Source organism: Ornithorhynchus anatinus, chromosome 6 (assembly GCF_004115215.2).
Source record: "Ornithorhynchus anatinus isolate Pmale09 chromosome 6, mOrnAna1.pri.v4, whole genome shotgun sequence".
Classification (NCBI taxonomy): domain Eukaryota; kingdom Metazoa; phylum Chordata; class Mammalia; order Monotremata; family Ornithorhynchidae; genus Ornithorhynchus; species Ornithorhynchus anatinus.
The window spans coordinates 47,290,114-47,318,081 of record NC_041733.1 but is presented as its reverse complement, the minus strand read 5'-3'; the positions used below and the strand labels follow the sequence as shown (position 1 = coordinate 47,318,081).

The 27,968-nt window shown below is 65.6% G+C and overlaps 1 protein-coding gene across 1 annotated transcript; it reads right to left on the bottom strand.

The window, feature by feature from the left end:
• Positions 1 to 994: 994 nt before the first annotated feature.
• On the bottom strand, positions 995 to 21,957 carry INTU (inturned planar cell polarity protein). The gene is made up of 16 exons (XM_029067232.1): positions 21,769 to 21,957; positions 18,726 to 19,177; positions 17,542 to 17,627; positions 15,749 to 15,934; positions 14,363 to 14,481; positions 12,257 to 12,346; positions 11,287 to 11,364; positions 10,068 to 10,215; positions 9,875 to 9,928; positions 9,015 to 9,077; positions 8,026 to 8,235; positions 7,175 to 7,366; positions 6,043 to 6,140; positions 4,936 to 5,161; positions 2,264 to 2,388; positions 995 to 1,274 (listed from the first exon to the last, which is right to left on the bottom strand). The coding sequence occupies exons 1-16, from the start codon at positions 21,924 to 21,926 to the stop codon at positions 1,163 to 1,165; spliced, it is 2,397 nt and encodes a 798-aa protein (XP_028923065.1). The 5' UTR covers positions 21,927 to 21,957; the 3' UTR covers positions 995 to 1,162.
• Between the last annotated feature and the right edge of the window lie 6,011 nt (positions 21,958 to 27,968).

Below are 27,968 nucleotides of genomic sequence, written 5' to 3'. Positions count from 1 at the left end.
TCAGAACAGCGCTTGGCACAGAGTGGGCGCTTAACAAATACCACCCTTATCATCCAGGGCCTAGCACACAGTAAGCGCTTAACCGATCCCATCCTCACTGCTACTATTACCCCAGCGCTCAGAACGGTGCTTAGCACGTAGTAAACCAACTACTGTGACAGAGTGATGGCGTCGTCCCCCGTGGGGCTCGCGGTCCCTTCACCCGCTTTACAGACGAGGCGACTGAGGCCCAGAGAGGTGAGGTGACCGGCCCAGGGTCGCCCAGCAGACGGCGGAGCCGGGAAGCGCCGAATAAATGGATCGAGCGAATGAAACCCCGCTTCCGCCGCTTAATGATAACAGCGGTGTCCGCTAGGCGCTTACTACGTGCCAGGCGCCGTACGAAGCGCCGGGGCGGATCCACGCCGGTCGGGTCGGACGCCTTTCCCCGTCCCGCGTGGGGCTCGCGGGCCCGGCCGCCACCGAGGCGAGAGACGGTCCCCTCGTCCGTCAGATGGGGGTTAACCGGGAGCCTCACGGGGGACAAACCCGATGACCCTGTATCTCCCCCGGCGCTCAGTACGGCGCTCTGCACGTAGTAAGCGCTTAACAAATGCCAACATTACTATCAGCCGCTTTCGGAACTGACGGCCGGTTTAATCACCTAGGAAATGCAAAAAAGAAACCATCCCATTTTGTGTATTTTAACGGAGGGCGGTATTCGTTAAGCGCGTACTGTGTGCGAAGCACCGTTCTAAGCGCTGGGGCGGGGGGGGGGGGGGGGATACGAGGCGATCGGGTGGTCTCACGTGGGGCTCACGGTTTCTAACCCCCATCTTCCAGATGAGGGAACCGAGGCCCAGGGAAGCGAAGTGACTCGCCCGCAGTCGCGCGGCTGGCACGTGGCGGAGCCGGGACTCGAACCCACGACCTCCGACTCCCCGGTCCGGGGACCCTGCGACGCCCGGAGGATTTGTATTCTGTCGGCGCGTCGGGGAATTCATTCAGTCATTCATTCATTCAAGAGTATTTATTGAGCGCTCGCTACGCGCAGGGCACCGGACCGAGCGCTTGGAACGGACAACGGAGAGAGAGGACCCGCGGGGCTCTGGACGGAGCCGCCGCCGGACGGGCCGGGGTTTCGAGCGTTTCCAGAGCGGGGTTGAGGGTCCGGGCCGGACCCCTACAGCGTCAACCCGAAGGACAGTTTAAAGGCCAGCTCCACCGCAATTTCGGGGACCGACTCGTGAAAGCAGACGTAGAGTTCCTGGGGTTCGGGGTGCCTTAGGAGCCTCCTGCGGGGGAGAGAGAAAGCGGAAACGGGCGTCCTCTCCCTCCCGCGCGGCAAAGCGACCGGCTGAACCGCGGGACCGCGCGCCGACCACGTGCCGAGCGCCGGGGTGGGGGGGGGGGGGGCGAGGCCGTCGTCCCCCCGCGGGGCTCCGCCGCCTTCGTCCCCGTTTTACCCGTTGAGGCCGTGGGCCGTGGGCCCTGCGCCCGCACCCGTCCCCCCCCGCCCGCCGGCGCTTAGCGCGGTGTCCTTTACCGGGTCGCTTCCCGGATGCCAGGTTTATTAACACTGATCAATGATGAATCGTCATTACCGATCTAAGAACCGGAGGGTGGGACCGGGGCCGTCGGGGCCGACGGACTGTCAACCGCCGTCAGAGTCGTCGGCGTTAACGGAGGGAGTCGTCTGGACCGCGAGCCCGTCGTCGGGCGGGCGGTCGACTCTCCCCGGGGCCCAGCTGGCCATCCCAAGCGCTCAGCGCAGCGCTCCGCGCGCGGTAAGCGCTCAGTAAAGGCGACCGAGCGAACCAACGGGGGAAACTCCGTCGACCGCCGGAGTAGAAATAGCAATTTCACCATTTGACGATCGTGATCGTCGTTATTTGATTTAATAATACTACATCTGATGACGTGATAATCGGACGTAACGCTCCCCGTGGTACCTGTTAAGCGCCTACCAGGCGCCACGCCCCGGTCCAAGGGCCGGGGGAGATTCCCGGGTCATCGGGTGGGACCCCGTCCCCCACGGGGCCGGCGCCCCTCACCCCCGCTTTCCAGACGAGGAAAGCGGGGCCCGGGGAAGCGAAGGCACCCGGCCCGGGGTCAGCCGGCGGAGGCGGGATCAGAACCGGCCTCTTGGTGCCGCCGGCCGTCCCCGAGGCGCCGCCCGAGCCCCACGCGGAGTCCGGGACCTTTCCCGCGACCGCCCCCCCCCCCGCCCCCCGCCCCGCTCGGCGCGGTACGACCCGAGCGGCTCGCCGGCCGCGTGGCTCACCCGACGACCCAGTAAGACGTCGCGGGGGCCGGTTTCCTCCGCTCGCGCCGGTCTGCGGGCCCAAGGTCGAACAGCACCCCGTGCTCCCGCACCGCGTCCGGCCCGGCGTCCCCGGCCCGCGTCTCCTGAGAACGGGAGGGGAGCCGCCGTCGTTCGCCGGAGACGGCCTCGATCGCTCGGCCGAGCGAGGACGGCACCCCGAGCCCCCCGTCCGGCGCCCGGCCTCCTCCCCCGCCCCCCCCCGCCTCCGGCCGCCGGCTCCGCTCCTCCGGCGCCGACCCGCCCCCCCGTCCCTCCGTCTCCCTCGCCGCCGACCCCCGGCCCGCGTCCCGCCCTCCCGCCTCAAATCCCACCGCCCCCTCGCCCTCCCCCTGCTTCAGATCCTCGGGGGAGAAGGCCCGCCTCCTCCGGGAGGCCCTCCCACACCCAGCCCCCCCCCCCCCGCCCTCTCCTCCCCGGCCCTTCCGCGTCAGACGTCGAAGCGGAAGCCGCGGGTCCGAGGGGGAGGCGAATAAAGGGAGCACGTCCTATCCGTTGCGTTGACGAGACGTACGCCGCCTCGAATCTATTTAGCCGCCGTTGTTTTTACGAGACGCTCTCCCCCTCGACTCTATCTGTCGCCACCGCGCCCGGCCGCCCGTCTCCCCCGACGAGACCGTGAGCCCGTCCGACGGCGGGGACCGTCTCCATCCGTTGCCGACTTGTTCACTCCAAGCGCTTCAGTCCAGCGCTCTGCACGTAGTAAAGCGCCCGGTAAATACTATTCGAACGGAAGGACGGAAATCCGAGGGCCGGGGCGACGCGGCCGGGGGGGGGGGGGGGCGGGGGCGGAGAGGAAAAGCGGGGGGCTCGGTCGGGAGGGCCTCTTGGAGGAGGCGGGTCTTCCCTAAGGCCGGGAAGGAGGGGAGGGTCGGCGGCGGATGGGAGGAGGGAGGGCGGGCCGGGCCGGAGGGCGGCCAAGAGACGGAGGAGACGGAGGGGCAGGGGGCGGGTGGGCGCGAGAGGGGCGGAGCGCGCGGGCCGGGCCCGGGGAGGAGGAGCTCGGGGAGGAGGGGGCCGCCCCGTCCACGCCTCCGGACCCCGCGGCCGCCGGAGGGTCCGCGGGGGCGGGCGGGGACGCGGACCCGACGTCTGCGGAGGAAAACGAGGCGGCCGGCGGAGGAGACGACGACGACGATAACGTCGGTAGCGGTTATACCGACGTTAGCGACGTTATCGTTGTTCTGAGCGCTGGGGCAGAGAAGGGGGTGATCGGGTCGTCCCCCGTGGGGCTCCCGGTCTTCGTCCCCGTCTTCCGGATGAGGTCGCCGAGGCCCAGAGAAGTGAAGTGACTCGCCCACGGTCGGGCAGCTGACGGGTGGCGGGGCCGGGATTCGGACCCGTGACCTCCGACCCCGGCGGAGCGGGGAGAGGCCGGAGGCCGGGAGGTCGGCCGGGAGGCCGGCCGGGAGGCTCAGGCGGCCAGCGGGGCGGGCCCCTCCTCCTACAGCCTCTGCGACAACCGCCGCCTCAGCTGTTTCCTCTTCCGCTGATAAATACTGACGGCGTCCGTCAGTGACGACGACGACGTCGGTATCCGCTAAGCGCTTACTACGTGCCGAGCGCCGTTCTAAGCACTCGGGGAGATACAAGGTCGTCGGGTTGTCCCCCGTGGGGCTCACCGCCTTCATCCCCGTTTCACAGATGAGGTCGCTGAGGCGCAGGGGGGTGAAGCGATCTGCCCAAAGTCAGACTGGCCGCGTCATTATTACCGTCACTGTAGCAGGCACCCTCGCCGATACTAATAATAATCATCATCGTTCCGGGCCAGCGTGGACCATGCGCCGGGGCGGATCCCAGAAGCGGCGGGGCTCGGCGGAAAGAGGCCGGGCCCGGGAGTCGGAGGTCGTGGGTTCCGATCCCGGCCCCGCCGCGCGCCAGCTGGGTGACCTTGGGCGAGTCACTTCGCTTCTCTGGGCCTCCGTCTCCTCCTCCGTAAAATGGGGACGGAGACCGGGAGCCCCGCGTGGGGCGACCCGACGGCCTCGGATCCACCCCGGCGCTCAGAACGGTGCTCGGCACAGAGTAGGCGCTTAAGAGATGCCGTCGTCGTCGTCATTATTACTACAAGCGGATGGGGACGGGCCCCGTCCCCGGCGGGGCTCACGCTCCCTCTCCCCATTTCCCAGATGAGGGCCCTGCGGCCCGGGGCGGGGAAGTGACCGGCCCAAGGTCACCCGGCGGGCACGTGGCGGGGCCGGGACGAGGACCCGGGGCCTCCGCCTCTGGGCCCGGGAGTCGGCAGGTCGCGGGTTCTCGTCCCGGCCCCGCCGCCCGCCCGCCCCGTGGCCTCGGGCCGGGTCGCTTCGCCTCTCCCTGCCTCGGTGACCCCGTCTGCAAAATGGGGGGGGGGGGGGGGGGGGGAGACCGTGAGCCCCGCGGCGGACGGCGTCCGACCCCACCTGCCCGCATCCGCTCTCGCCCTCAGTACGGCGTCCGGCGTGTAGCGAGCGCCTAAAAGATAGGGCACTTATTCATTCCCTCGTTCGATCCCACTTATGCAACGCTTACTCCGTGCAGAGCACCGAACTGAGCGCTTGGAACGGACAACTCGGCGACGGATAGAGACGATCCCCGCCCGGCGAGGGGCTCCCGGTCCAAACGACCGTTAATATCGTTATCGTTATTATTACCTGCCGCCGCAGGGACTCCTGGAAAAGGGAGCGGATGATGAGGCTGCACCGGGAAAAAGCTGTTATCAGCCGGGGGGTGACGGCGCTTCCCAGATGGGCCGTGTCCTCCGACGTTGGGGCGACGAACACGCCTCGCGCCGTCTCCAGCAAAACGTAGTGGAAGACGGCGTCCTCGGGGCCGGAGCTCAGCCTCGGCGAGGCGGAGAGGAGGAGGTCCGAGGAGATCCTGGAAACCGTTAGGGGATTCACCCGCCGACCCCCGTCCGGCCACGGGGGCCGTCGAGCGGCTCGCTACGTACGGAGCGCCGTTCCGAGCGGGGGGGGGGGGGGGGGGGGGGGACCAGACGAGAGAATTGATGATCACGATGACGATGACGAGGGCATCTAGGCGCTTACTACGTTCAAAGCCCCGTTCTAAGCGCCGAGGGGGGGATGGAAGGCGATCGAGTTGTCCACGTGGGGCTCACGGTCTTCATCCCCATTTTCCCGACGCGGGAACCGAGGCCCGGAGAATAATAATGACCATGGCATCCGTTAAGCGCTTACTCCGCGCCGAGGGCCGTTCTGGGCGTCCCCCGTGGGGCTCCCGGGCTCCATCCCCGTTTGCCAGAGGGGGGGACCGGGGCCCGGAGGAAGCAAAGCAGACAGGCGGACGGGTGGCGGAGCCGGGACTGGAACTCACGACCTCTGACGGTCAGGGCCCGGGCTCCTTCCGTTAGGCCACGCCGCTTCCCGGGGGGGGGCGTAGTGGGACGGGGCGAGCACTTACCGTGTGCAGAGCAAGCACTGCCCCGAGCACTGAGGAGAAATGCACGGGTGGGCGTCTGTCACCCTGCCCGGGCCCGGGAGAGCTCAGCACCTAAGGGGCGTCTAGTACGTTGCCCTCCACACAGGGAGCGGTCGAGAGATACGACGGAGCGACGGAAGATTAGACCGTAAGCCCGTCGATGGGCGGGGACCGTCTCTATCTGTTGCCGAACTGACCATTCCGAGCGGTTAGTGCAGTGCTCCGCACACGGTAAGCGCTCAGTAAACACTACCGGATGAACGAATGGACGAGAGAGGTCGGAGGGCGGCCGCGATCCATCCCGCCCGGAGCTCGCTGACCTCGTCGTTCCGGGGAATTCCGTTTCCCCTTCCGGAGGGACCTTCTTCTGCGTTGCCGGCTGGAAGGGGTTTGGGAGCGGGGGTTTCTTTCTTCCGCCCTGGAAAACGTTAATAAAGACGATGACGATGACGATGCTGACAACGAGAACGACGGCGTTGGTTAATGAGGAGGATAATGACGTCGGTATCCGTTAAGCGCTTACTACGTGCCGAGCACCGTTCTAAGCGCTGGGGTAGAGCCGGGGTCGTGAGGTCGTCCCACGTGAGGCTCACGGATAATCCCCGTTTTCCAGATGAGGTCACTGAGGCCCAGAGAAGCGAAGCGACTCGCCCACGGTCACCCGGCTGACGGGTGGCCGAGCCGGGGGTCGGACCCGTGACCTCTGATTCCGAAGCCCACGCTCTTCTCACTGAGCCACGCTGCTCTAGGCCGCGAGCTCGTCAGTAGTAATTACCGGTGACGACCGCGGTCCCTATTAAGCGCTCACTGTGTGCCCAGCACCGTTCCGAGTTCCGGGGTAGACACCCGTCGGTCAGGTTGGACCTGGGCCTCGTCTCACCGGGCCTCAGTTCCCTCCTCCGCGAAACGGGGATGAGGACCGGGAGCCCCGTGGGGGGCACCCCGATGAGCCGGTATCTAGAACGGTGCCCGGCAGAGGGTAAGCGATGATGATAACGTCGGGAGCTGTTAAGCGCCCACTACGTGCAGAGCACCGTTCTAAGCGCCGGGGGAGATACGGGGGAATCGGGTCGTCCCTCGTGAGGCTCCCGGTCTTCATGCCCGTTTTCCAGACGAGGGAACCGAGGCCCTGAGAAGTGAAGCGACCCGCCCACGGTCACCCGGCTGACGAGGGGCAGAGCCGGCATTCGAACCCGTGACGTCTGGCTCCCAAGCCCGGCCTCCTTCCGCTGAGCCCCGCTGCTTTTCTGACGCTGCTTACCGGAGGCCATCGTGATTACCGTTACCCGGAAAGGGAGTCCAGAGCACCGCGTGAGACCGGAGGTTCCCCGAGGGCGGGCCCCGGGTCCGTCGGCTCTCCCGCCCTCCCCGCGGGCGCTCGGTCCGGCGACCCCCCTCCCGCCCCGCCCCGCCCCGCCGGCGGGCCCCGGGAGGGAAGGCCGCGAAGATCACCTTGGGCGGCGTCCCGCCGGGGCCGGGGGCCGAGGAGGGCCCCGCGGCCGGCCGGTCCCCGCCGCGGGCCGCCAGTCGTCTCAGCCGCCTCAGGCTGGCCCGGGCCTGCTCCACGTAGACGGGGTCGGGCCCGGGGGTCCCGCCGGGGCCGCGGCCCCCCGCCTCCAGCACCACGCACAGCAAGAGATGGTCCTGGGGGAGACGGGGCGGGCGGGCGGGCGGGGGAGATGCCGGGTGAGTGGGTCGTCCCCCGTGGGGCTCACCGTCTTCATCCCCGTCTTCCAGGCGGGGGAACCGAGGCGCGGAGAAGCGAGGTGACTCGGCCAAGGTCACACAGCCGACAAGCGGCGGAGCCGGGACGAGGACCCGTGACCTCCGACTCCCGAGCCCGGGCTCTTGCCTCGCCGCTTCTCACGCCGACGGCGCTCGGAGCGGGCCTCGGCACGTAGTGAGCGCTTAACCAAGACCGTTATTATCATTAGAAAGACCAGGAAGGGTGGATGCTCACTTCTTTTGGGGGGGGGGGGTATCTGTTACGTGCTTACTGTGCGCCGAGCACCGTGCCGAGCGCCGGGGTGGACACGAGCCCGGCAGATCGGACGCGGTCCCCGTCCCACGGGCGGGGGGGGGGGGGGGGCCGCGACTTCGTCCCTACCTTCCAGATGAGGCGACGGAGGCCCGGGGAAGGGAGGCGACTCGCCCGAGGTCACGCGGCGGAGCCGGGATTAGAACCCGGGGCCCGCCGGGTCGGTGCCCGCCGGGCCCAGGATCTACCCGCGGGGCCGCGCCGCTTCCCCGTCTCGGGGATCCCGGGGACGGCGAGCGGTCGGCGCTCGAGAAAACCAACTCACCAGGCCGACGGCCAGTAAGAAGCGCCGGGGCTCGGGCTCCGGGGAGGCGGCGGCCGCGTCCGGGAGGCGGCGGGGCCGGAAGATCTCCCTCCAGACGACCAGCCGGCCGATCCTCCGCGAGGCCGACAGGGAGAGGAGGCCGAGCAGACGACAGTAGCCGGCCACGGCCACCAGATCTTCCCGGGGCAGGTGGCTGCCTATCAAGTAGCCCTGGGCGGGGAAGCCAAAAGCGCGGAGCGCTGGACTTCCTTCCTTCACTCAGTCGCATTTAATGAGCGCCCAACTGGGCGCACCGCGCTGTCCCGGGCGCGCGGGAGCGGGCGAGACGGCGACGGCCGCCCGCGTTCCCCGCCCGCGGCGGGCCGACCGGCCGAGGAGGGAAGACGGACGGAGGGGAGAGCGGGGTGGACGCGCTCCCTGCCCTCGGACCGTCTGCCGGGCGCACGGCACCGCACCGAGCGCCCGGGAGAGGACGACGACAGAGTCAGGAGCTCGCTCCGCGCGTCCGTTATGTCCCGGAGGAGCAAGTCTGGGGCTCAAGGTGCCTGGAGGGGAGCACCGGTCAAGCCACCGGTGGTATTTATCCAGCGCCTGGTGGGCGGTGAGCACCGTCCTGGGCACTCGGGAGAGCCGGGAGATACGTCCCCCGCTCACGGTCGAAAGGGAGAGACGGGCGTTAACGGAAATAAATAAATGAGGAATCGGGACATCGAGTGCCGTGGCGGCGAGGAAGCCGGTTCCGGCCCCGACCTAAGCGCTGGGGAAAACGCGGGCCCCTAAGACGATCCTCTGCACACGGCAGGCGCTCGGTAAACGCGACCGGGGGGGGGGGGGGGGGCTTCCGGTTTCGGCGGGGGGGGGCCGGACGCCCGTTCTGCGGACCGAGGCCCGGAGGGGCGACGGGAGCCGCCCGGGGTTCCGCGGCGGGTACGCGGCCGAGCCGGGGATGAGGCCCCCGGGTCCTCTGGCTCCCGGGCCCCATTTCTCACCTTGTAAAAGAGGGAGGATCCCGTTATCGCGTAGAGCCGCCTCGTGCCGTAATAATCCTCGGACTAAAAGCGGAAATGCGGAGAAAGCCGATTTGCAAAATTCCGCCCCCTCGACGCTCGGGATGACGAGAGGTCTAACTGAGGTGGGCCGCTCACCGAGAACACCAGCACCCATCACCGGGCTAGCCGTCAGGCGCCCACCACGTGCCAGGCACCGGACCGAAGGCCGGGGTGGACGCGAGCCAACGGAGCCGGACGCGGTCCCCGTCCCCCGTGGGGCTCACGGTCTTAAATCCCGTTTTACGGAGGAGAGAACCGAGGCACAGCAGAGTGAGACCGTCAGCTTGTCGTGGGCAGGGAACGGGTCTGTTTACCGTTGTGTCGACCCCTCCCGGGCGCTCGGTACAGCGCCCGGCACACAGTAAGCGCTCAAGAAACGCGCCCGAATGAACCAACGAACGAAGCGACTTGCCCAGCCGTCCCCCTGCCTCCGTCGCCAACTCCTCCCAACCTTGTCCCGGCGTCCTCTCCAGGGACCGACTGGACTCTACCATCCACCGCCCGTCGGCTCGTCGGGAGCAGCGATGGAGCCTACCGATTCCACCGCCCCGGACTCCCCCGGGCGCTCGGCACGGCGTCCCGCACTCGGCACCGGATCGGTCGACCGACGGCACTGACCGAACGCCTCCTGTTCCCCGGGCCCCCGAGCGAGCCCCCGGGAGAGGCCACGCCGGCCGTACCACGGACCCGTTTCCTGCCCAAGCGATACGGGTGGCCCGGTGGCGGGCCGACGGTGACGGGCGCTTGCTAGGGGCCGGACGCCGTACCGAGCGCCGGCTGGGGGCGGGGGGGGATCTTACCAGCTCCCCGAAATCAGCCGCCTCCAGCTCGCTCAGCTCCGTGTCGATCTCCACCTGGGAAGAGAGGACGCCGACGGGGATCGGGGGCGGCCCGTGGGGGCGGCGGTCCCGGGCCCGGCGGTCTCCGGTCGAGGTCTTTCTCTCGGGCCTCCTCCCGCTCCCCGTCTGCCCCGGCCCCAGTTTCCCGGCCCACCTTGGCTTCCCGTGGCACGGGGACCCAGTGGGCCCCGGGCAGGTGGTCGAGCAGGGCCGGGCCGGCGCCGGCCGGGAGGACGGCTCCCCGGAAGAACAGGCGGAACAGGCGGTCCAGGCTCGGGGCGTTCCCCTCGGGGCGGAAGGCGCTGACGGGGGGGCAGAGCGGGCCGTCGGCAGCGCTCGGCACGGTGCCGGGCGCGTGGTCGGCGCTTAACGGACACCACCGTTACTAATAATAATCGTGTTGGTATCTGTTCAGCGCTTACTACGTGCAGAGCGCCGTTCTAAGCGCCGGGGGAGATACGGGGTCGTCGGGTGGTCCCACGGGAGGCTCGCGGTCTTCGTCCCCATTTGACAGAAGAGAGCTGAGGCCCAGAGAAGTGAAGCGACTCGCCCACGGTCACCCAGCTGACAAGCGGCGGAGCCGGGATCAGAACCCGTGACCTCTGACTCCCAAGCCGGGGCTCTTTCCACCGAGCCCCGCTGCGCCGGCTAGGAGGCCACGGAGTCGGGAGGCGTGTTCCCTATCGAGCGCTCGCTAAGCGCAGGGCACCGGGCCGAGCGCTCGGGAGGGGACGGCCGGGTCAGGACACCCGTCCCCTGCCCGCAGTCGCTCGATCGGTGGTATTTATCGGGCGCGCACCGCGTGCCGGGCCCCGTACCGAGCGCTCGGGAGAGGCCAGCGGCCCGATGAAGAGACGCATCCCCTGCCCGCCATCCGTCGGCGGTATCTGCCGAGCGCTTCCCGTGGGCAGACCGCCGGACTGCGCGTCCGGGAGAGGCCGGCCCCGCGGAGTCACATTCCTGGTCCGTAATCCATCAATCGACAGTATTTATCGAGCGCTTACTCCGTGCGGGGCGCTGGGCTAACCTCTTGGGAGAGGCCGGTACAGCAGACGTGGTGGACGCGTTCCCCGCCCGTCATCAATCGATCGGGCAACGGTATTCTACGTGCAGAGCCCTGAACTCAGCGCCGGGGTAGAGAGGACCCAGTGAGCGCTCAACAGATACCATAAACCACAACAAAAAAATCATTAAAAAGGGGCGCCCGACGGCTCTCGTTAATCGACCGCCCGGGTGCCGGGTCCGGCCGCAACGTCGCACCGTCCGGTTGGGAACGTGAGCCTTTAGCCATCGGTGCTGTTTACCGCCCGCTCCCTCTGCGGAGGGCGCCGCGCTGAGCGCTCTCAAATACCGCCCCCACGCCGTGCCGTTACCTGTCCAGAGAGCCGTACATGAACTGCAAGGTCCGGACCACGGCGTTCATCATGTTCTTCAGCTGAGGGAGAGACGCGCTAGAAAAACAGGCAGGGAGCGAGGAATCACCGGGGAAAGTACGGCGCTGGGGATTTCCACCGGACCGGAGGAAGCACGACGACGGCATCCCTTAAGCGCTCACTATGTGCGGAGCACTGTTCTAAGCGCCGGAGGCGATTCGAGGAGATCGGGCGGTCCCCCGGGGGGCTCCCGGTCTCCGTCCCCATTTTACAGACGGGGTCGCCGGGGCCCAGTGAGGCGACCGGCCCCGGGTCCCGCAGCCGACGAGCGGCGGAGCCGGGATTCGAACCCACGGCCTCCGACGCCCCGGCCCCCTTCCACCGAGCCGCGCCGGTAGAGCCGGGGCCCGGGAGTCGGAGGACCCGGGTTCCCACCCCGGCCCCGCCGCCCGCCCGCTGCGAGCCCCACGGGGGGGGGGGGGGGGGGACGGACACACCCTGTCTCTACCCCAGCGCTCGGAGCAGCGGATATCACCGTTATTATTCTGTGGGCCTCGGTTTCCCGTCCGTGAAAAGGGATCACGCCCCACCACCTCCCAGTTTGACCGTGAGCCCCGTCGGGGACCGGGACTCTGTCCGACATCATCATCATCAACGTAACAGTAACGACGATCTGGGATCTGTCGGGCGCTTAGTGAGTGCCCAACGGTCTTCTCGGCGCTCGGGGAGATACAAGCGTCTCAGGTCGGACCCGGACCCCGCCCCACGTGGGGCTCGCGATCTGCGTCCCCGTCTTTCGGACCAAGGGACGGAGGCCCAGAGAAGCGACGTGACTCCCCCCTCCTCCCTCCGGGCCCCGCTGCCGACCGAACACCTTAAGACGCCTTGACCCGGAAAAGCCGCCGCCGCCGCCGCCGCCCTCAACCGCCGCCGAGACCCTTCGAAAGCCAACCCCAAGATCCCCACCTACTTTTCGTCCGGGAGGGCGATGATCAGTAATCTTCCAGACTCCTTCCAGTAGGTCACGTGGACTAATTTCCCGCTTAAGATCAGGGATGAGCTGGAAAAACGTGAGGCGGGGCGGAGTCGGCCAGTTCCCAAACCCTCCCCAGAGCGCCTGAAGGCCCGACCGGGCTCCCGGAGCACCACCGGGGACGGTAGATGATGACGCGTGCGGCACGTGTTCATCCATTCCGTCGTATCTCCTGAGCCCTTAGCCGTGTGCGAAGCGCCGGACCGAGCGCTTGGGAGAGTCGCGCTTGGGAGAGTCCCGTGTAACATTAAACGGACACACTCCCTTATCCACCGGGAGTTTACGGTCCAGAAGGGGAGACGGACACGAGTAGAAATGAACAGATCTGGGCGTGAGCGTCGCGGGGCCGGGACCGGGGGGATGAAGAGAGGGGGCGGGGCGGGGCGGAAGGCGGCGGGAGAAGAGGAAAGGAGGGCGCGGTCAGGGAAGGCCTCTGGGAGGAGGTGGGCCCCCGACAAGGCTTCGAAGCCGGGGAGAGTCGTCGTCTGTGGGATCCGGGGGCGTCCCGGGCCGGAGGCGGCCGGCCGGACCGAGGGGACGGAGGGACGGGGAGAAGGTCGGCATCGGAGGAGAGGAGTGCGTGCGGGCCGGGCTGGAGTGGGAGGGCGGCGAGGCGGGGTGAGAGGGGGCCGGGGGCCGGAGGCCTTCAGAGCCGACGGCGACGGCTCTCCGTCGGCCGCCGGGGCCGGCCGGGCGGCCGCCGCGGGGGCCGGAGGAGCGGGGAGACGCGGGCCCAACGTTTTCGGAGAAAAACGAGGCGGGCGGCGGAGGCAAGTCCGCACCGGAGCGGGGAGGGACGGGAGGCTCGTCCGGTCGCCAGGGTGGGAGAGGGCAAGCGTCCGCGGCAACGGTTCGGATGGAGAGGGAAGGGCCGATTTTAGCCACCGGCGGAGGCGGATCCGACAGGATTTTCCACGGTTTCCTCGGACCTCGGCTCCCTCCCCTACGGAATGGGGTTTCGAGACCCGTTCTCCCTCTTACAGCGCGAGCCCGCCGAATTGTAATGATGACAGTAATGACGTTGCTATTTGTTAAGCGCTTACTACGTGCAGGGCACTGTTCTGAGCGCCAGGGTGGACAGACGGTCATCGGACTGTCCCACGTGAGCTCACGGTCTTCATCCCCGTTTTCCAGATGAGGTCACCGAGGCACAGAGAAGTGAGGTGCCTTGCCCACCGTCACACGGCTGCCAAGCCCCAGCGCTCAGTGCGGCGCCCCGCACACAGTAAGCGCTCCATAAATACGACTGAACGAACCAACGAATGAGAGACTATTTCGTTCGGTGGTATTCGTCCCGAGCTCCTAACACCCTCCTCAGGCGCCGGGGCAGATGCAAGTTAACTGAGCTGGACACAGTCCCCGTCCTGCTCGCTGTCTAAGAAGACCTGACGATCTTGTATCCACCCCAGGGCTTAGAACAGCGCTTGGCACGAAGCCGCCCAGTTAGCGGGGACCGTCTCCATCCGCTGCCGAATTCCGAGGGCTTGGTACGGTGCTCTGCACGTAGGAAGCCAAGCCCCGGAAAGAGCCCGGGCTTTGGAGTCAGAGGTCATGGGTTCGAATCCCCGCTCTGCCCCGTGTCAGCTGTGGGACCGTGGGCGAGTCGCTTCACTTCTCTGGGCCTCGGTGACCTCGTCTGTAAAGATGGGGATCGACCGCGAGCCCCACGTGGGACAGCCCGATTCCCCCACGTCTACCCCGGCGCTTAGAACGGTGCTCCGCACGTACTAAGCGCTTGACAAGCACCGACGTCATTATTATAAATACCGTTGGGTGAACGAACTCTGTTACACCGGGCTCTCCCCAGGGCTCGCTCAGTACAGTGCCCGGCCGCGGTCGGCACGTAATAAGTACGGTCGACCGCCGGACTGAGAGTTTTTCACTGCGGAGAACCGTTGCCCCCGGGTCTCCCCCAGCGCTCAGGACAGTGCTCCGCACGTAGTAAGCGCTTCAAAATTACCGACGTTATTAAAAAGCGCCCCCTGAGAACAAGGAAAAGTGAAGGGGGACGAAAGAGGGGAAACCAAACCGAAGGTCCGCTACCTGGTAACGGGCGTCCGGGTGACGTTTTCCAGCATGTCGGAGAGGGTGAGGAATATCCCCCGGACACTTTTGAGTTTCTGAGACGCTTCGGCGTCTGGGTAGCGGTAGAGGATCTCTTGCTGTTAATGGGAATATCGAGGAGAGAATCAGTTACGGGAATCGTCCAGTTTTCACATCCATCCGTGTCCCCGCCCTGCCGCTCGGCGGCTGGGTGACCGCGGGCGAGTCGCCTCACTTCTCTGGGCCTCGGCGACCTCATCCGGAGAATGGGGATCAACCGTGAGCCTCGCGTGGGACGACCCGACGACCCCGGATCCCCCCCCCCGGCGCTCGGGACGGCGCCCGGCACGTAGCGAGCGCTTTAACAGATACGAACGTCATCATCATCGTCCCTTTCACTCATCCACCCCACGGGCCTCCCACGGACTCGGACGAGATCCTGAAACAGGGCCGCGTCGCGGCCCGGCGGCCTTCGGACCCGGGTTCTAACCCCGGCTCTGCCGCCTGTCCGTCGGGTGACCTTGGGCCGGTCACCTCACTTCTCTGGGCCTCGGTCACCTCACCCGTCGAAGGGGGATGAAGCCCATCAGCCCGCCGTGGAACCCGACGATCTCCTATCCGCCTCGGCGTTCGGTTTGGTGCCCGACGTATAATCGGCGCTTAACGAACACCCCTGTGAATATTATCATTCTTTGCGATTGGGCCCGGGACAAGAAACTGGAAGCAGAAGGAAGGGAAAGGGAAGAGGAGGAAAGCAGAAGACGAAGGAGGAGGAGGAAGAAGAAAAAGAAGGAGGAAGCGGAAGAAGAGGAAGGAAAGAGCAGGACACACGCGAAGAGCTTCCTATGTGCCGAGTTCTAAGTGCCGGGGTAGATACGAGATCATCAGAGTCCACGGGGGAAACCGAGGCCCGGGAAGTGACTCGCCCGAGGTCCCCCAGCAGAGAAGCGGCAGAGCCGAGACCCCGGATCCTCTGTCTCCCAGGCCCGGGCTCTACGTAGGCCCCTCTCTAGTGACGGCATTTGTTAAGCGCCTGCCATGTGCGAAGCGCCGCTCTAAGCGCCGGGGGGGGGGGGGGGGGTGATCAGCCCGTGATGATGACGGTGGCATTTGTTGAGCGCTCACTACGTGCCGAGCGCCGTTCTGAGCGCTGGGGGGGGATCCGAGGTGATCAGCTCGTCCCCCGTGGGGCTCCCGGTCTTCATCCCCGTTTTCCAGATGAGGTCACCGAGGCGCGGAGAAGCCAAGTGACCCGCCCCCAGTCGCCCGGCTGGCGAGCGGCGGGGATTCGAACCCCCGACCTCCGCCTCTCCAGCCCGGGCCCTCCCCACGGCGAGGGCTCGAGGGACGCGACCGCGCGGAGGAGGCCCCTCCCCGTGGCCGCACCTCCTCTCCGGCCGCGTCCGAGCCCGGCTGAAGGGCGAGGTACATGACGACGTGGGGGGCGGTGAGGAGGACGGCTCCGTCCCGCGCCTCTCCTCCCCCCGCCGCCGCGGGCCGCCGGGCTGCCCTCTCCTTTTCCGGGATCTTCTCCCCGGGCCCCGGGGCGGGCGTCTCGAAGGTCAGCTTCACCTGCGGGACGCGACGGACGGCGTCGCGGGGCCGGAGGGGTCGCGGGGCTCGGGACCCCCTCGCCCTCGCCTCCCGCCGGTCGGGTGGGATCGGGCGGGCGCCCGCCGCGCGCGGAGCGCTGGGACGGGAAGCGGCGGGGGCCGGCGGGCCGCCTCCCGGCCCCGCCGCGCCTCCGCCCCGTGGCCTCCTCCAGGGCCTCGGTCCCCTCGTCCGGAAAGCGGGGACTGAGACCGGGAAGGCGACGCGGGACGGGGGCCGCGGCCGACCGGATCCGCTCGTGTCCGTCCCGGCGCTCGGCACGAGGTCGCTGCGTAGTTAACTTGTTTAACTGGCAGAGCAGCAGCGCGGCTCAGTGGAAAGAGCCCGGGCTTGGGAGTCGGGGGTCACGGGTTCGACTCCCGGCTCGGCCACTTGGCGGCTGCGCGACTCTGGGCGAGTCACTTCGCTTCTCTGGGCCTCAGTGACCTCAGCTGGAAAATGGGGATTAACTGCGAGCCTCACGGGGGACGACCCGACGACCCTCTGTCTACGCCAGCGCTTAGGACGGTGCTCCGCGCACAGGAAGCGCTTAACAGATACCCAGATTATTATTGACGAACGCCGCAGTTACGGGCCTCGGTCCCCTCGTCCGGAAAACGGGGACTGAGACCGGGAAGGCGACGCGGGACGGGGGCCGCGGCCGACCGGATCCGCTCGTGTCCGCCCCGGCGCTCGGCACGTAGCCCGAGGGCTTAACCAACGCCGTGATTATTACTAAGTGGTCGGGAGCGTGCAGTCTGACTGAGTTTATTTTTAATGATATCTGTTAAGCGGTCTACTACGTAGCGGCCACCGTACTAACCGCCGGGGCAGCTACCAGATAACGAGGCGGGGCACGGTCCGTGTCCCACGTGGGGCTCACGGTCTCTTATAATATGGGTTAAGCGCTTACTATAACAACGGCGGTATCTGTTAAGCGCTTACTACGTGCAGGGCGCCGTTCTAAGCGCCGGGGGAGATCCGGGGTCATCGGGTGGTCCCACGCGAGGCTCCCGGTCTTCATCCCCATTTTCCAGATGAGGTCACCGAGGCCCAGAGAAGCGAAGCGACTCGCCCACGGTCACCCGGCTGCCAAGGGGCGGAGCCGGGATTCGAACCCGTGACCTCTCACTCCCAAGCCCGGGCTCCTTCCACTGAGCCGCGCTGCTTCTCTACGTGCCGGGCCCTGGACTGAGCGCTGGAGTCGTTACAAGAGGCGGCGTGGCTTCGTGGAAGGAGCCCAGGCTTGGGAGTCAAAGGTGGTGGGTTCTAATCCCGGCCCCGCCGCCTGTCAGCTGTGTGACCGTGGGCGAGTCCCCTGACTTTTCTGTGCCTCAGTTACCTCGTCTGGAAAGTGGGGATGAAGACTGGGAACCCCCCCAGGGGACCGCCTGATCACCCCGTATCCTCCCCAGCGCTTGGAACAGCGCTTGGCACGTAGTAAGTGCTTAACAAATGCTATTATTATTATTATTATTCCAGTGCCTGCATCGTATCGGGCTCTCCCAAGCGCTCAGTACAGTGCTCGGCACCCATTAAGCGCTCAGCACGCACCGTCGGTCGACCGCGCCGCGGAGGGCAGGGTTCACCTGCGTCGGTCTGGGGAGGTGAGACAGAATCCGCTCGAAGTTCTCCGAGTCGACGTCGACGTCGTTTACGGAGACGAGAACGTCGCCTGGAGACGAAGCCGACAGAAAATCACCCCCCCGCTCCCAGCCCCTCGGCACGGCGAGAGCCCGAGGACGCGGGTTCTAATCCCGCTCCGCCACGGGTCTGCCGGGCGGCCTCGGGCCGGCCGCCTCTCCGGGCCTCAGCTGCCTCATCTGTAGCAACGGGGACGAAGACCGTGAGCCCCGCCTGGGACGACCTGATCAGCCCGGATCCACCCCAGCGTTTAGAACGGTGCTTCGCACATAGTGAGCGCTTAACAAATGCCATCATCGTTACTATCGTTATTATTACTATGCCCGTATCCGTCATTTATTTCTTTCTATTCATATCCGCCTCCCTCTCTAGACCGTCGGCTCGTTGTGGGCAGGGATCGCGTCCGTTTAATGTTGTGTCGGCCTCTCCCCGGCGCCCAGTACGACGCTCCGCGCGCGGGAGGCGCTCAATAAATAGGACTCATTCAATGAATGAAAAGGAGGCCGTCGCGGTGGAGGATCAAGGAACAAAAATCTCTTTCCATCTCGGTCGTCCGCTCTGTGGGGGCAATCGATCAGTCAGTCGATCGAATTCAGCGAGCGCTTACTAGACCACTGTATTAAGCGCTTGGGAGGGGACGATAGAACAGTAGAACGGACACATGCCCTGCCCACAAATGCTCCATAAATACCATTGATTGGTATTTAGTCCAGTGCACCGCAGACGGTAAGCGTTCAGTAAATACCATTAATCGACTGTGCCCGTTCCCAAACCGTTCATCCGGTGCGCCCGGTAAATACCATCAATCGACTGCGCGCGTTCCCGAACCTTTAGTCCAGTTGCTCCGTACACAGTAAGCGCTCGATAAATACCATCAATCGACTGCGCGCGTTGCCGAACCTTTCGTCCAGTGCTCCGGACTAAGTAAGCGCTCACTGAATATTACTGATGGTGCACGTTCCCAGACGTTTCGTCCAGTGCTCCGCACACAGTAAGCGCTCGATAAACACCATTAACTGACTGTGCACGTTCCCAAACCTCTCGTCCGGTGCTCCGCACACAGTAAGCGCTCAGTGAATCCCACCGATGGACGGACGGATGGAGACGGGCACGCCGCCCGGCCACTCACCGACGAGGACCTGCGGGCTTCTCCCGGCCGGACGCCCGGGAAGGAGGCCCCGGACCGCCAGCCGGGCTCCCCGACCCTGCGGCCCCCCGGCCCCCCGGGGCCGCAGGGTCGCCCCCGCCAGCCCCTCCAGGAGCCCCAGCGCGGCCCCGGGCCCGGCGGGCCCCCCGACGTCCAGGACGACGTGGACGTCCCTCCCGGGGGGCCGGGCGGCCCCTCCCGGGGTCGGCGGGGGGCTCTTGGGCCCGAAGATTCGGGCCCAGCGGCGCAGGGGGCCGCGGGGTCTCCCTCCGCCGCCGCCGGCTGCCCCGCCGAGGCCCCGGGCCGCGGCCCCGGGGGAGGGCAGACGCTCGGCCGCGGAGGCTTCTGGGCTCTCGGCCTCGCCGCCGCTCAGCTCCACGTAGAAGAGCTCGCCGTCCCCCCGCACGCTGCTCGTCCACTCGGGCTCCGGGCCGCTGCGGAAGGGAACGAGAAACCAATTCGTCCGTCCATAATAACGATGACGGCGTCTGTCAGGCGCTCACTATGTGCGGAGCGCTGTTCTAAGCGCCGGGGGAGATCCAGGGTCATCGGGTCGTCCCCCGCGAGGCTCCCGGTCTTCATCCCCATTGGACAGGTGAGGTCACCGAGGCCCAGAGAGGTGAAGCGACTCGCCCACCGTCGCACGGCTGACGGGGGGCGGAGCCGGGATTCGAACCCGTGACCTCCGACTCCCGAGCCCGGGCTCTTCCCGCCGAGCCGCGCCGCTTCTCCGAGGGGGGCCGGGGCGTCTATTTGGCGCTACCGTTCTCGTCCGTCCGTCTCCCCCGATGAGACCGTGAGCCCGTCAAAGGGCGGGGACCGTCTCTGTCCGTTACCCGTTCGTCCACTCCAAGCGCTTAGTCCGGTGCTCCGCGCGTAGTAAGCGCTCAACAGATACCACTGAATGAACGAATGCATGGACTGAACGCTTGGGAGAGGGCGCCGTCGCGATCCTGGGCGCAGAGCAACGATAACACTGACAGTTGCGGCATTTCATTCCTTCAGTCGATCGTCGCGCTTACTGAGCGCTTGCTGTGCGCTGAGCACTGGACGAAGCGTCGGGAAGAGGACGCTAGAAGAATGGGGCGGACAAATTATTATTACGGGAAGCGGCGTGGCTCAGTGGAAAGAGCCCGGGCTTTGGGGTCAGGGCTCATGAGTTCGAATCCCGGCTCTGCCCCTTGTCGGCTGGGTGACCGGGGGCGAGTCACCTCGCTTCTCCGGGCCTCAGTTCCCCCATCTGTCAAATGGGGACGAAGACCGGGAGCCCCACGTGGGACGACCTGATTCCTCCGTGTCTACCCCAGCGCTTACGACGGTGCTCTGCACATGGTAAGCGCTTAACAAATACCGACATCACTATTACGATCAATTCTCTGCCCACAGCGAGCTGAGAATCCAGAGGACCAGAAGACGTCCCGCCTCTGACCCGGAACGCCCGCCCGCCCTCCTGGAATCCAACGGACAGTTCCTCTCCCCCCTGCTTCAGAGCCTTACGGAAAGCCCACCTCCTCCAGGAGGCCTTCCCTGACTGAGCCCCCCTTCCCTCTTCTCCCGCTCCCTTCCGCGTCACCCGAACCCGCCCCCTTTGCTCTTCCCCCCGCCCCCCCCCCCCCCGTTTGCTCTTACTGCCATTTTATTGATTTATACTGACGTCTGTTTATTTGTACCGACGTCTGTCCCCTGGATGGACCAGGGGCCTGGGAGTCAGAGGATGTGGGTTCTAATCCCGCCTCCGCCCCTTAGTGATAATAATGTTGGTATCTGTTAAGCGCTTACTATGCGCCGAGCACTGTTCTAAACGCTGGGGGAGATACAGGGTCATCGGGTGGTCCCGCGGGAGGCTCACAGTTAATCCCCATTTTACAGATGAGGTCACTGAGGCACAGGGAAGTGACTCGCCCACACTCACACAGCTGACGAGGGGCAGAGCCGGGAGTCGAACCCATGACCTCTGACTCCGAAGCCCGGGCTCTTTCCACTGAGCCACGCTGCTTTCCCACTTGTCTGCCGGGTGACCTTGGTCAGGTCACTTCACTTCTCTGGGCCTCAGTGACCTCATCTGCCAAACGGGGATGACGACCGTCAGGCCCACCGAGGACCACCCGATGACCCTGTATCCTCCCCGGCGCTTAGAACAGCGCTTCGCACGTAGTAAGCGCTTCACAAAACGCCATCATTATTATTACCATTATCATCGCTCTAATCCCGCCTCCGCCACTCGTCTGCTGGGCGACCTTGGCCAAGTCGCATCACCTCTCTGGGCCTCAGTTCCTTCATCTGCCAAATGGGAATGGAGACCGTGAGCTCCATGGGGGGCAACCTGATGAACTGGTATTCATTCATTCATTCGATAGCATTTATTGAGCGCCTACTAGGCGCAGAGCACTGTACTAAGCGCTTGGAATGGACAAACGGGTAACAGACAGAGACGGTCCCTGCCCTTTGACGGGCTCACGGTCTCATCGGGGGGAGACGGACGGAAAGGAACAATGGCGATAAATAGAATCGAGGGGAAGAACGTCTCATTAAAACAATAGCAAATAAATAGAATCAAGGCGATGTACATTTCATTAACAAAATAAACAGGGTAATAGGTAACTGGTATGTGGCCCAGAGATTGGAACAGTGCCTGGCATCTAGTAGGAGGTTAACAAAAACCATCCTTATTATTAAACGTGAGTGAGTGAATGAATGAGTGAGTGAATGAGTGAATGAATGAAGCCGTTCTAAGGCTCCGCGCCTGCGCACTGGCCCCCGCCCCCAGGCCGTGCGCCTGCGCTCTGACGACGCCCCAGCCTGCGCTGTGGCCCCGCCCCCACGCCGTGCACCTGCGCTCTGGCCCCGCCCTCGTGCCGGGCGCCTGCGCGGTGGCCCCCGCCCCAGCCGCCGCTGACCACGCCCCCTTGTCGCGGCCCCGCCCCAGGCTGCGTTCTGACCACGCCCCCAGGCGGCGCGCCTGCGCCGCGGCTCCGCCCCCGCGCGTTCCTGAGGCGGGTTGTCCCTCCCGGTGCCCCGTCCTTACTCCTCCTCCTCCTCCTCCTCGTCGGTCCCCGCCGAGGAGGAGCCCGAGCCGCTGTCCCAGCTTTCCCCGGCGCGCTCCTCCTCCTCCTCGTCGTCGTCGTCCGGCGATCCGGCGTCCGCGCGGCCCCCGGGCCGGGCCCCATCGAGCTCGAGCTCCATCGCCCCGCCTCAGCCCCGGCCCGCCATCTTGGAAAGGGGCGGGGGGAGGCAGGGCCGGTCACGTGGGCGCCGATCGCGCTCCTCATTGGCCGCCGCCCGGTCGCCATGGAGACGGGGAAGCGGCCCCGCCCCCCTCCAGCGGGAGAGCCATTCATTCATCCACCGCCCCCATTCATTCATTCATTCATTGAATCCCGCTTAGGGACCGTGCGCAGAGCACTGGGCTAAGCGCTGGGGCGGGGACGGGACCCTTTTCTTTCAGCGGGTCCTGGGTTCTAATCCCGCCTCCGCCGCCTGTCTGCTGGGTGACCTCGGGCCGGTCAGCTCGCTCCTCTGGGCCTCAGTTTCCTCACCTGTCAAATGGGGATGAAGACTTGGTGCCCCAAGGGGGACAAGCGAACATTAATAAATGAAGGCCTTGGGGAGCGCTCACTATGTGCCAAGCGCTGTTCTAAGCGCGGGGGGGGGGGGGGATGCAAGGTCATCAGGCTGTCCCCCGTGGGGCTCACAGTCTTCAGCCCCATTTTAATAATCATGAAATAAATAACGATGGCATCTATGAAGCGCTTACTATGTGCCAAGCGCTGTTCTAAGCGCTGGAGGGGGATGCAAGGTGATCAGGCTGTCCCACGTGGGGCTCACAGTCTTCAGCCCCATTTTAATAATACTGAAATAACATTTATTAAGCGCTTACTATGTGCCAAGCGCTGTTCTAAGCGCGGGGGGGGGGGGGGATGCAAGGTCATCAGGCTGTCCCCCGTGGGGCTCACAGTCTTCATCCCTACTTTAATAATCATGAAATAAATAACGATGACATCTATGAAGCGCTTACTATGTGCCAAGCGCTGTTCTAAGCGCCGGGGGGGGGGGGGGGGATGCAAGGTCATCAGGATGTCCCCCGTGGGGCTCACAGTCTTCATCCCTACTTTAATAATCATGAAATAAATAACGATGACATCTATGAAGCGCTTACTATGTGCCAAGCGCTGTTCTAAGCGCTGCGGGGGGATGCAAGATCATCAGCATGTCCCCCGTGGGGCTCACAGCCTTCACCCCCATTTTAATAATGAAATAACGGTGGCATTTATTAAACGCTTAATATGTACAGAGCGCTGTTCTAAGCACTGGGAGGGGATGCGAGGTGATCAGACTGTCCCCCGTGGGGCTCCCCGTCTTCATCCCCATTTTCCAGATGAGGGAACCGAGGCCCAGAGAAGTGAAATGCCTCGCCCCAAGTCACCCGGCAGACAAGCGGCGGGGCGGGGATTAGAACCCGCGACCTCCGACTCCCCGGCCCCTGGTCTGTCCGCTAGGCCCTGCTGCTTTTTATTAAGCGCTTACCTCGCGCACAGCACTGTGCTAAGGGCTTTGTAAGGACACCATTCATGCATTCAACGGTATTTACAGAGCGCTTACTGTGCGCAGAGCACTGGACCGAGCGCTTGGAAGGTAGGATTCGGCAACGGGATTGCCCGGGACGAGAGAGGGTGATGATCCCTGCCCACGACGTGCTCAAAGTCTAGGGAGGGGGGAGTACAAAGAAACAGACATCAGTATAAATCAATAAAATGGCAGAGGAGCAGCATGGCTCCGTGGCAAGAGCCCGGGCGCTTGGGAGTCCGAGGTCACGGGTTCGAATCCCGGCCCCGCCGCCCGTCAGCTGGGCGACCGTGGGCGAGTCCCTTCACTTCCCTGTGCCTCAGTGACCTCATCTGTAAAACGGGGCTGAAGACCGGGAGCCTCAAGTGGGACGACCCGATGACCCTGGATCTACCCCGGCGCTTAGGACGGTGCTCGGCACATAGTGGGCGCTTAACAAATACCAACGTTCTGAGTATGTACGCGAGGGAGCGAGTCCTTGCCACTGAGCCACGCTGCCTCTCACTTAATACGTGTGAAGCGTTGCTCCAAACACCGGGGAAGAACTAAGTCACAGACCTGGCCCCTGTGGCCGTACGGTCTGAGTAGAAGGGCCAACGGGTGTTGGAATCCCCATTTTACACCGGGGGAAACTGAGGCACCGGCCTGGCACCCAGGAGGCGCTTAACAAATAGCACTGTTATCGCTGGGGAGTGGCGACAATACCCGGGTCCCATCCCAGCTCCGCCGTCCGCCTGCCGTGTGACCTCGGGCGAGTGGCTTCCCTTCTCTGGGCCTCAGTCTCCCCCTCTGTAAAATGGGGATTCGACACCCGCTCTCCCTCCCCTGCAGACTGAGTCCCCGAGGGGCCGGGAACCAGAGGCGATTCGGTTCGTTTCGCACCTGTCCCAACGGTCGGGGGGGGGGCTGAGAGTCAGAAGGTCCCGGGTTCTGATCCCGGCTCCGCCGCTTGGCCGCTGGGCGACCTGGGGGGGGGGTCGGCAATCAGCGGCTCTGGACAAATGACGTGATTATTATTGTTATAAGTCGTCACGCAACGAAGGCACTGTAAATTCACGCGGCAGGGAAGTGAGGTTAGGCGGCCCTGGAGTGGAAAGGGCCCGGGCCCGGGACTCGGGGGCCCTGGGTTCTAATCCCACCTCCGCCCGTTGCCCGCTGGGAGACCTCGGGCAAGTCACTTTTAACTCATCTGGGCCTCAGTTTCCTCGACTGAAAAACGGCGATTCCAAATGTGAACCCCCTGTGGGACGGGGATTGGGTCCAATCTGATTAACTGGTGGGAATGTTTCCATCGTTCAGTTGTATTTAGCGAGCGCCCACCGCGAGCAGAGCTGTTATACTATAATGATAACGATGTTGGTATCTGTTAAGCGCTGACTACGTGCAGAGCACTGTTCTAAACGCTGGGGTAGATACAGGGTCATGAGGTCGTCACAGACGTGGCGCTCACAGTCTTCATCCCCATTTTCCAGATGAGGGAACTGAGGCCCAGAGAAGCGAAGTGACTCGCCCACGGTCACGCAGCAGACAGGCGGCGGAGCCGGGATTCGAACCCACGACCTCTGACTCCCAAGCCCGGGCTCTTTCCACTGAGCCACGCTGCCTCTCGAAGCTCTCCCAGGCGCTTAGTACAGCGCTCGGCCCGCAGTAAGCGCTCGATAGATACGATTGATCTACCCCAGGGGTCGGAACGCGGTGCTTGGCACACAGTAAGCGCTTAACAAATGCCATCGTCGTCGTTATTATTCGTATTTACTGAGCGTTTACTATGTGCACGGCACTGTACTAAGCGTTAGGGAGAGGAGAAGAGTCGGTAGACCCGTTCGAGTTTACAATCCGGAGGTGGAGACGGACGATAACAGCAGCGACGGTATTTGTTCGGCATTTACTATGTGCCAAGCACTGTTCTAAGCACCGGGGGAGATACAGGGTCATCAGGTTGTCCCACGTGGGGCCACCGTCTTCAACCCCATTTCAGAGACGAGGGAACTGAGGCCCGGAGAAGCGAAGCGGCCGGCCCGAGATCACCCAGCAGGGCGGAGCCGGGATTAGAACCCACGACCCGGGACTCCCAAGCCACCCTGCTCCTCGTGGTTACATTTACGACGTAAATGAATGGCAGATGAGGGCGTAAGGGCCGAGGGGCTGAGGGACGGGGGAATAAGAGGGGAAGATTAATGATGGCATTTGTTAAGCGCCTACTATGTGCACAGCACCGTTCTAAGCGCTGGGGGGGGGGGGGGGGGATACGAGGTGCAGGGGATACGAGGAGAAGCCGCGTGGCTCCGTGGAAAGAGCCAGGGCTTGGGACTCGCAGGTCGCGGGTTCGAATCCCGGCCCCGCCCCTTGTCAGCTGTGGGACTGCGGGCGAGTCACTTGGCTTCTCTGGGCCTCAGTGACCTCATCTGTAAAATGGGGATGAGGTCCGGGAGCCCCACGTGGGACCACCCGACGACCCCGTATCTCCCCCGGCGCTCAGAACGGTGCCCCGCACGGAGTGAGCGCTTGACCGATACCGACGTTATCATTATTATTACCGTGTAACGATCAACCGCCATATCCCCCGCCCACGACGAGCTTACGGTCGCGAGGGGGAGACGGACATTTACAGAAATGAAGTACAGAGATACTCGGTAAATTGCCGCCCCGTGCTGGCACTCGGCCGAGCGTAAAATAAGCGCTCGGTAAATAACCGCCGCTCGGTCGACTCCTTGCTTTCGATCCCGCTATCGCCGAGGACCAGGCGAATAGGGATCAAAACGGCATCTGTCGAGGGCCCAGCGCCGGACTCGGCCCCGGGGCGGAGCCGGAAGGTCCCGGGTTCTGATCCCGGCTCGGCCCCCCGCCCGCCGCGGGACCTCGGGCCGGTCGCTTCGCCTCTCCGGGCCTCGGCTCCCCCGTCTGGAAAACGGGGCTGAAGACGGCGAGCCCCACGGGGGACGGGGACCGCGTCCGACCCGACGAGCCCGGATCTGCCCCCGGGGCTCGGCCCGGCGCCGGGCGCGTAGCGGGCGCTTAATGCCATTCATCCATCCATTCGATAGTATTTACGGAGCGCGCGCTGTGTGCAGAGCACTGTACTAAGCGCTTGGAATGGACAATTGGGCAACAGAGAGAGACCGTCCCTGCCCGACGACGGGCTCGCGATACCATGCCGCGCTCAATCCGCTGTACTCTCCCCTCCCAAGCGCTGGGCCCGGCGCTCCGCACACGGTCAGCGCTCCATAAGTACTAAGGATCGATTAACTGCTGGGAGAGACTCGAGAGGACGAAACCAGAGCGTCTCTCCCGCCAGAGGTTCGGAGTCTAAGGTGGGGAACAAGTATCGAATCCCCATTTTACAGACCAGGGCACCGAGGCCCAGAGAAACGCTGGCCCCCGGGGCCCCGGCCCGCCTCCGGCCCGGCGCGCCCTCCCTCCTCACATCCCGCCGCTCTCCCCGTCTTCCGACCCTTACCGAGCGCCCGCCTCCTCCCGGAGGCCTTCCCCGCCCGGGCCCCCCGCTTCTCCTCCTCTCCCCGTCCCTCCCGCGTCCCCCCGACTTTCGCTCCCTTCCTCCGTCCCCCCGTCCCGGCCCCGCAACCCCGACGTCCCCCTCCCCCCTTTCTTTCCTTCTCTTCCCGCCCCCCCCACCCCCACACTCTCAGCTCCTCGTGGGCGGCGAACGGGCCTTTTTCCATTATATCGTCCTCTTCCGAGTGCTTAGTACAGGGCTCCGCACACGGTGAGCGCTCAAGAGACTCAAGCGAATGGAGACCGTGCTCTCCGGAGCGCTCGGTCCGGCGCTCAAGCACACGGTGAGCGCTCAAGAGACTCGACTGAATGGAGACCGTCCACTCCCGGGCGCTCGGTCCGGCGCTCGGCACACGGCGGGCGCTCAATAAACACAACGGAATGGAGACGGTCCTCTCCCGAGCGCTCGGTGCGGCGCTCGGCACACGGCGAGCGCTCACTAGACACAACGGAACGGAGACGGTCCCCGCCCGAGCGCTCGGTCCGGCGTCCCGCGCCCGCTAAGCGCTCCATCGGTACGACCGAATGAAGGAACTCGGGAGAAGAGGGCCGAGCGCGGGGAGATCCGAGACCGGACGGGAGCGGCCGGCGCCGGGTCGGAAACGGCCGGAGAGCGGGCCGCGGCGTCCCCGACGCCGGGCGGGCCGGGTCCCGGGCTCCCGGGGCCAGCCGGGACGTGCCGTTCCCCGCTCCGCCGAGGCCGGGCCGCTCCCCCGCGCGCACCCCCGCTGGCTACTCATTAATCTCCCGGCCTTATCTCCCCGGCGACCGCCGACGGGCGACAGATGGGCGGCCGGGCCCGGAGCCCGGGGTCCCGCCCGCCGCCCGCCCGGAGCCCGGGCTCCCGGGAGGACCGGCGACGGGGCTCCGCCGGGCGACCCCGGGCAGGTCGCCGCCACTTCCCCGGGCCTCCGCTCCCCGGTCCGTCGAAGGGGGACGGGGACCGCGGGCCCCGCTCCGTGCCGGGCACCGGGCGCTCGCCGACCGCCGCGGCCGTTCCGCCGCCGAGGGCGATCGTCCCATCGCCCCGTCCCGACCCCCCGGCTGGGTCCGAGCGGGCCGGCGCGGAGGCGGGGGGAGGTCGAGGCCCGGCCCCTCCCCGCCCCCCCCGCCCGTATCCCAGGAGGAGGCCGAGCGCCGGGGAAGGTC